General features: G+C 46.8%; 1 protein-coding gene across 9 annotated transcripts in view; it reads right to left on the bottom strand.

The window, feature by feature from the left end:
• Positions 1-446: 446 nt before the first annotated feature.
• PKP4 (plakophilin 4) overlaps positions 447-8829 on the bottom strand; it is a 72380-nt gene continuing 63997 nt past the window's right edge. For 5 of the 9 annotated variants that reach the window (XM_051810393.1, XM_051810395.1, XM_051810401.1 and 2 more), the window contains 7 exons: positions 8187-8337; positions 6020-6215; positions 4162-4246; positions 3938-4055; positions 2606-2737; positions 1823-1896; positions 447-1408 (listed from right to left, as the gene is read on the bottom strand). In XM_051810393.1, the coding sequence (XP_051666353.1) occupies positions 1157-1408; positions 1823-1896; positions 2606-2737; positions 3938-4055; positions 4162-4246; positions 6020-6215; positions 8187-8337 (1008 nt within the window). In that variant the 3' untranslated portion in view covers positions 447-1156. The other 4 variants (XM_051810394.1, XM_051810397.1, XM_051810399.1 and 1 more) reach the window with 3 other exon arrangements.

The following is an 8829-nucleotide window of genomic DNA, read 5'->3' as shown; positions in this document are numbered from 1 at the left end:
ACAGACAGTATAAAGGCAACAGACTGTTCAGAACCAGGAGAGCTTGTGATTTAGGTACTTAAATAATCAAACATTTTTATTGGAAAGAAACCCAAGCAGAATGTAGTCAAAATGGAGACTGTAATTTCTATGACAGCAAGAGGACCTTCATTTCCTTGGGGAGAAGAAAGGGAGGAGTTGAGTGATGGAAAGAAAACAGGCTTCAGTTCTGAAGTACCTTGGATTGCCCATATCAAAAATACACAAATCCCAGTAGGAAGGTGCAGGATTTAGCACTTTGGGCTGCCAGCCTGACACATTTCCACTGGAGAGAGCTGGGGAAATGGCCTAAATGCTTTGATATATTTAACCTGCTGAAAAACATACAATTAGAATTCATGTTCATGGTATTTGTTTCTGAATATCACACACAGAAAATAATAAGAAAAAAATGAACAGGGAACAGCTTTCCATGGATGAGACTTCCATATTTATTGTTATTCCATGTGCATAGAAAATGGCAGTGAAGTTCCTTATGAAATAGGCAGGGAATGGGAGAGGTGTGGATGTACTGGACCGGACTTTGTGCTTCAAAATTACACTATTCATTTTTTAAAGTTTGGGCTTTTTTTCTCTTGGATTTCTTTTTGTGCACTATGTTTCAGATTCCTTTTCCAATGACACACTGCATTACAAATGGATGGCACTTGAGACCGAGGTGGCGTTTCCATATTTACACGCAGGCAGAATGTACACGACGCAGTAGCATACAATCCTGACATTTAGTAATAGCGAGGAAACAGGGGCAGCCGGCGGATTTTTTCTGTACAAACTATCAGACCAGGACTTTTATTCACATAAAAAAAAATCAGCTTTAATTTGCTCTGACCTACACACTTTCCAAATTCATTGTACTCAATTCTCAAACCTTTCATCACATCGCCCACACCCTCACCAGACTACAGGAGCTACAAGTAATGATACCTAACACCTAAACAGAGCAAAACCGTCCCTGCCAGTTTTCCTCCTGACAATTCCTCTCTCAAAAAAACCCCAAAACAAATCTTCCTTGTTCCTTCTTGTCTTTCACTTTCTCATTTCATAACCAAAGCCACTCGGGGCCGTTCCAGTCCTTCTCGAGCCAGATGAGAACCACGCTGGGTTGTTCTCTCTGGTGCTACACCCAGGAGTCAGGGGAGCCCGGGTACTGTTCTGCTCGGTAAGAAGATCGTCTGGTGGAATAAAAGTCTACATAATTGGTGGTTGATTTCAGTCCATACTGTGTTGTGTAATCTGAAGCAGCAGGAAAGTGAACTCGGTCGTCGAAGTAGGGGTCCTCGTAGCTGTGTGGGGACTGCAGGTACAACCGGTAGGCATCGTAGTTTTTCCTGGTGGTATCTTCTTGGCTGTAGTATAACTGCTGATGCTGCTGGCAAAATGATAGAAAAATAAGCTTTCAAGGTATAATCAACAGAGAAAATACTTGTTTCTCAAATTCACACACATTGTAAAGAACCTTTCCCAAGTGCAGCTCTATCACTGACAGTAACACAGGTCTCAAACCTCCATGAAATGTACCCAAGGAAGTGGTACATTTCCCTGAGCCTGCTGCATGTCTCCTCCCACACCCCTGGGAAGGGAGCACAACTTCAGAGCGCAGGTGTAGGAGGTACAGCACCTGACCATACCTACGAACCCCCCCAAGCCCAAATCAAATCAGAGCAGAGGTCTCGGACCCCACCGTGAGAACTCGTAAGGGAGCAGGTACAGCAGCCCCGGGGCTGGGACAGGGCAGTGCCCAGAGCCACAGCCCCCTGCTGAGCCCGGGCAGCTCTGGGCTCACCTGCAGCCGTCGGTTCTGTTCTCTCGCTGGTGAGGAATAGGAACTGATGTAAATTGGGGAAGCTTTGCTGGAACCTGGCAGAAAACAGTTTAAGGATAAACTTCAGTCTTTATTCTTCCATCTCTTAAGTCTATTGGCTTCTATTTTGCCTATTATGTAGCACTCAAACAATTAAATCTGCAGATTTTAGCATCTACTAATGTAGATATATATAAAATGTAATAACAGAATAAAGGCAAATGTTGTCCCTCAGCAGCAGTTACAGTGAAGCCAAGAGGCTTTTTTTTGTTGCTGGTTTTTGTTTTACAGATTCATAATGTTTAAAACAAGGCATTTCCTTCTCCTTAGAGACAATCATCTACTAGTGTGCAACTTGTGTCACATAGTGAGAAGAAAAAGAGATATCAGAGAAAAGATTCTGATCTTTTGGTATAATTTAGTAATATAATGTTATAATATACAACTGCATGTTATAATTTATAACATCATCGTATAATGTGAATAAAACAATTTTCTGTAATAGTACTTGAAATAAAAATAAGAATTCCAACCACCTCTCACCTCCCAGTATGCAAAGGGATCTACTCTGGTCCCAGTGCAGTTTTACACAGATCAGCAGAGCCAGGTGACACCCTGCCCTGTGCCACAGCACCAAATACAACCAGTGGAAATGGGAAGCAACAGTTGATACAACCAGCCCACTACTGGAAGTGCCTGTGACTGAACTCCTCCCCCAGGGAGCCTTTCCCCAGTGCAGTTCCCAGCTCCCAGCTGGTCCCTTACCAGTGTAGATGTCCTTATGTGCCATGACATCGCCCTGGCTACTGTAATACTGCAGAGAGGGGTGTGTCCTGTCGTACTCCGGCCGGGGCTCCCTGATCCCCAGCAGAGCCGGGGACGAGGACGTGCTGCCAACTGGTGGGAAAAGAGATGTTCTCAGGAGAAACAGACGCCTTTCACACACCCAACCTTCCTCACCCCTTCCTGCCATGAGGGTTCACACCTTGGGAGGTGGGAAAGGACAGAACAGTCACAGCTGTTCCTGGGTGAACCACCCTGGTGACAACTTCCACTGCCTCCCCTTGGCCTTGTCAAGCAGGAAAGCAACACTTCCTATGAGGAGTTTTTACTAAGTTGTCTTTGAAGTACAACAGCCTCTCAATATCATGTTAGAGCTGCTCATCTACTTCCTACTTGCCATTAAAAGAACTGGAGTAACACAGTTGTTCTGCTGGTGTATCCGGGGAGAGAAAGTGCCCAGATAGGAATGTGACAGTCGGTATCGGAATCTCCTTTTACACTTGGGTAGAATCCAGTCAGTTCCCTGAGCCTACGCCGTACTTGCTTCCTTGGTGGTTGAGAGGAACTCTGGCATAAAAGACACTATAGTTTACTTCTTGGAGGAAAATAAATCCCTCATGGAGCCCTTGTTTTTCAAGTCAACCATGGCATGAAGGAATGTGTGAGGGCTGTTACTTTTACGTAAAGAAGTAATTGAACAAGAGTACTGTAGGAACTAGCCACTGATTTTAGCAGCCATGGTAGGTGGGTATTGCTCTGTATTAACAGAGATCTGCTCTAGAGAGTCTTGAGAAGAGTAAATTGGATAAAATAAAATGTGAAAGGAAGACAAAATAGAAGGCTTCAGGTAGGTTTTGTACCGGCCCTCGGGAAGATGTAAATAGCACTGAAGGCGCTAAAGGAACAAAGGCGAGAAATAAACGAGGAGGAGTCAGAAAAGTAACATTTTTGTATTTGGTTGCTCATCCTAATGGGACATGACATAGTTGGGAATGACAACGGGCTCCTCGCTGTGGCTCTGTCGCTGTTTCTGCTGTCAGGTACCCACGTCCACGGTGCCCACACAGCGCAGGGGGAGCAGCTCTGGAGAGGGCAGTGGTTGGCACCAACGTCCAGCTGTGCACGCTGAGGATCTCACTGTGCGGGAACAGCCCAGGAACAGCCCAGGAACACCCAGAGCACCTGAAGTACTTGGCTCAAGCACCAAGGGGAGACAGCCTGACCTCCATGTTTTAGATGGAATTAGCAGCAACCAGAGAGGCTCTTTGAGTTAAAAACATGGAAAGCAGGTCCCCTTCACCCTCCCTGACTGACCTGACTGCATGACAGGTGACATCTGCTGATTGCCTGTGGATAGAGAAGGGTGGGATTTGAATCTCTCTCTCTCCAGTGTTGATACTGGTGTAATAAAGTGACTTTGATTCCACCCATCCTGTGGAGTGGCAAAAAGAGAAAAAATCAAAATAAATGGTGAGTTATAAATAAACGAGGAGTTTTTGTGGCACCATTTTCCCGTGTAGGCTGATTCTGTACTTTACCTTTTTGTAAATGCTCCGGAGGTCTCGGTACTGCCACAGCGTGTTCAGGACCTGGGCCGCTGCCTTGACAACCTTCAGTGAGGACCTGGGCAAGGGAAGAGTGTTGCAGTGTGAGAAAGCCACGGAATTCCACTGCAGCAGAACAGTGTTCTGAGCTCCATAACAGCCCCACTCTGCTGCTGTGGGGCCAGGCCGGCCCTGCACCACCAGTGTGAGCATGGCCCAGCCTGGAGATCAACCCTCTCCAGCCTGGAATGTTCCCTTCAGGTCACCCACATGAGAAACACAGAGAGAGGGGTTGAAATAGCTACTGTCAGTGTCTGCAAGAATAAAAATCATTAAAGAAACATTCTGTGAAGTGTATTCCATAAAAATGGAGACTTCAGACTTTAAATCACTGTACAAAACTCCTAATAGCAGAAAAAGAATAAAAAATAAAAGAGAGCTGCTATTAAAAGTCTCCAGGCATCCTCACAGTGAGTTTGTGTTCTCGGTTCCGTGCTGCACTGCTGGAAACTTTGGTTGGGAAAACACTTTTTTCACTCTCAAGAGCCAAACAAGGAAAGTTGCTGCAGCTGTTATTAAAAATAAACCCAGGGTATCTTTTCATAGAGAAATGGAGTAAGCTGGGAATGGTACTGCAGTAGTGACCAGACATTAAATGCCACAGCATGGATGTCTGTGGTAAACATATGTCTCTGTCTGTCACTGGATTCATCCAAATACAGTTTTTGGAAGAAAACACTGAAAAGATGCAGTTGATAGAGTTAATCACTGAGTAGATACTGAGTATGTTCACAAGATCTTAAATTTGCTTAAACTTCATTGCCTCATAAATGTAAGTGCAGATGCAACTTCACACATTGCCCCCACAGAGCAGTGAGGTCATAGAACGGATCATTGCACCCACACCTGCAGCTGGAATGAGCCTTGTCCCTTGGACATGGAAAGTGATATAAACTGGGAATCCTCAAAACAGCCTAGCTCCTGGTGAGACAGACTGTGCTAAAAACCTGGTGTGGTTAATTCACACTGACCCACGTCTCTGAGAAGAGATCCCTTCCTCTCCTTTACCATCTGATCCAATCTGGGAACAGCACGCAGGGCTGACTGTACCACCAGTGTTCCACTACGCATGGGAGGACAGGTAACAGCCTGGTCTGTGCAGGAGCCTGCTGAGATGGAGCACAGTGACACAGCTATGGGGTCCCTGGGGCCTCCTGCTGCCCCACCCCACAGCTATGGGGTCCCTGGGGCCTCCTGCTGCCCCACCACAGGCTCCTGTTCCTTGGCTGTCCTGCTCTCACAGGCTTCATTCCCTCTACACCACCATGATGCCAGCACAGAACTCGGCTCACAGCCCCTGGAGCCCAGGGCTGGCACACTGGGCAGAGCCAGCCCCCCTCAGCCAGCACTGGCCTGGCAATGCTATTCCAGGGGATCCCCCCGGCCACGTTCTCTTTCCACGGACCAAAGGGCTGCACCAGATACAATGAACAGCTGCTGGAAACATCCTGACAAAGGTGCCCACACAGTGTGACTTGGAAAAGCTCCAAGTATTCTATTAATCTTGTAGGTGTTTAAGAGGGGGCAGTTTAACTCATTTACCCTGAAGAGGCCCCACGACCACGCTTACTCTGGGCAGCTGTAGAAGCCTCCAGAAGCCTTGGATGGAGAACACCCTGCAGAGCACAGCGGCACCGGCTGCCCCCTCCCTCCCAGTGTCATTCCAACTGTCAGCTCCTCAGACCCAGACTGCAAAAGCAGATCTTTTTTCACCCCAAAAAAATTTCCCGCACTCTTAAGCATTTAAAAGGGAAACAGAGCCAGTTCAGGGATGAGCGTTGCAGCCACTCGCCTGTCCCCTCTCCCCTTGGTGATGTTGACCAGCTTCTCGATGCCGCCGGTGTCGGCGAGGGCCTTGGCGTTCTCCATGTTCTTGCTGGTGACCTCGTGCAGGGCGCAGCAGATGGCGGCCACCGTCTCGTCCGACAGCACGCTCGGCCCGTTCCCGCCCGGCAGCCGGTTCACCAGGTCCCGCATGGCGTATTTACCTGCAAACCCCCAGAGAAACCGGTCAAGCCACGGGCTGGGACTGCGGGCTGGAAATGGCACAGAACGGCAGCTGAGGGCAGGGAGAAGCAGTGCAGGATCAAACCCTGCCAAGAATCCACATTTTACACAGGGTCAAGAGAGACCGAAGATCAATTTTTGAATTTTTTTTTCCTTTTAGCTTAGAAGTGTGAAAAGCTGAATTTTGCATTAAAACGGAAGTATTTGTAAAAAAGGATTATTTGGAGAAAGCAGAATTGTTCAAGGAAAAACGTTTGGCTACTTGACAGAGCGGTGCACATTCCTCAGCTTCATCTGTGGGAGGGTTAAAGGAATCTTTACATTAACTGGGAATTCTTTCTTTTGGATGTTCTTTTTGCCTTATTTGTTATCTGTCAGAGCTCAGCTCTGTCAGTCTCCAGCTGCTGACTGATGCCAGGGATAAGCAGCAGACAAGGGACAGAACTAAAGATAAGGTTTGGTTTTTCCCTGTTTGGCTGTTAATTGAATGATTGATTGATTTTATTGAAGATGTGTATTTGTACAGAACAGTGAACGATGAAGAAGCTTTGCAGAAAGCCATTCACTATGTGTTTGTGTAATGTGCACGAGGCAAAAAAAATTTCCACAAAGGAAATCTGCAGGCAAAAGGAAACCCCCTGGAAAACCATCCCCACAATGCTGTCTGCAGCAGCACCCTACCAGTGCCATTCCTTTAGCAAGCTCACCCACATGCTGCATATTCCAACATATATTGTTATTTGCTGGAGTCCTCATGTCTCACTTCCTTCAGTGTGACCACAGGAGCCCATTGCTCCTGCCCCACACGGGCAGAGAGACTCCTAAAGAGGATTTCTAGCACAGGTGATGTGTTTTATACAGAGATCAGATTCAGAGTGTATCTGGAAGCCAGAAATTCTTTCAGTTACAGCTTTGACTGGGAGAGGGAATAGGTGGAGGAACATTCCTGAACTGAAAAGTTCTGCCAGGAATGGAAGAAACATCCTGACAAGAGAGTATCACCTGAGTTTGACCCACACAGGGCTGGTGCTACAGAACAGGAGTCTCTCTTTAGTAATTCCCTGTGTGTGCAATGCCTGCACTGCAGGAAAACATGCTCTGAACGTCCCAGATGGAGAAGCTTCAGAAACAGATAATAAAGTTCTGTCCACCTGCATTTCTCTTTTTAAGAATAATGATCCTCCTATCTTTATAAACAGTTGTTATATCCCTGTCCCACAAGTCTACACACAGTAAATGCTTCTGAAACAAAAAAGAGACTTTTTTACATCATGCCATGTATTAGCAGGGTTCACTGAAGCCACAGCAGTCTGAGGCTGAAGCACATTCAACAGTAACAGACTGAGGTTCCTCATCAAGGCAGGAAAGATGTTGTTTGAGGTATTTTCAATGCTAGATGAGAAAGGCACAGATGAATGCTTAAAGTGTTAAATATTAGAACTGACAACTGAGAAACAGAAAGTTCTTCTAGCAAGCAGCCCTGTTGATGACTTAGTTCAGCAAAGGCACACATACTGCACTATATCTGGGTTTTCCTGGACATACTTTACCAGAAGAGGATTTCTTCCCTCTCTCTCTGTGCAATACTGTTAAACAAAGCACTGCTGTACTGGCACCAGAGCTGTCCCACCGCTGAGAGCATGTGAGGGACCCAAACCCCCCAAAAAGGTGGGTGCTGAGCTCCAAGGAAGCTCAGCTACGTTTCCGTCCCATTTGGCACTGAGGGTTTCCTGTCCAGTTGGGCTGAGCTGAGGTGACTCCCATCCATCAAAGGTGGCCAGTGGCAAACTAATATGGCAACACTGCTCAGAAAAGCTGCTGCTTTCACAAGGATTCATCTCTGTGACACAGTAACATGCACTGCGCTGTTCCCATCAGTGCAATCTCATCCCTGGCTTTCCCCCAGGGCCATGGTGGTGCTGGTGCTCTCCCCCAGGGCGGCCTGTACGTACCGATGAGCTCCTTGTTCCGCACATCCAATGCCATGTTCCTTAGGGCAGTTGCCACAGAGGACACCACTCTGTCATTGTCCATCCTCAGCAGCTCCACGAGGATGGGCAGCCCCTTCTCCTTCCTGACGGCGGCGCGGATGTAGGCTGCGAACTGACAGAGAGCCCCGTCACCCCAGAGCCCCCAGAGCCCCACACCACCTCGGGCTGCACCGCCCTTCTCGGGCGTGCCGGGGGACATGGCAACAAAAGATGACATGTTCAGTGTGTGCCTCTTCTGGGATTATAAAGAGCTGTCTCTCTGCCATTTTTCACTCATTCCTCTTACAAAGGAAATAAAAAAGAGATAAAATACCTCAATAGATGACCAACACTGAAAAGGGAACAAAGTGGTCTGGGTTTTGTTTGGTAGGTTTTGGGGTTTTTTTAAGACCAGTTTTATATTGGTCAAACATAAAAAGGCTTAGTTGGCTTGCTGCAAGCAAAGGAAGCAGCTTATGTTTGCTGTGTTTTTTACTCTCTCCATGACAAAAACGTGACATCAATACAGTGTTCTCATGTGCTGCTTTTGTAGTATATTGTATGCAATGGCCAGAATGTATGGAAATAAATAATGAAATAGGGGAAAAGGCAAATTTTTTTGTGC

Source organism: Manacus candei, unplaced genomic scaffold, assembly GCF_025592945.1.
Source record: "Manacus candei isolate 608988 ecotype Guabito, Panama unplaced genomic scaffold, ASM2559294v1 h1tg000077l, whole genome shotgun sequence".
Taxonomy (NCBI): Eukaryota; Metazoa; Chordata; class Aves; order Passeriformes; family Pipridae; genus Manacus; species Manacus candei.
Note: the sequence above shows the minus strand (reverse complement) of the source record. Positions and strands in the feature narration are given on the sequence as shown.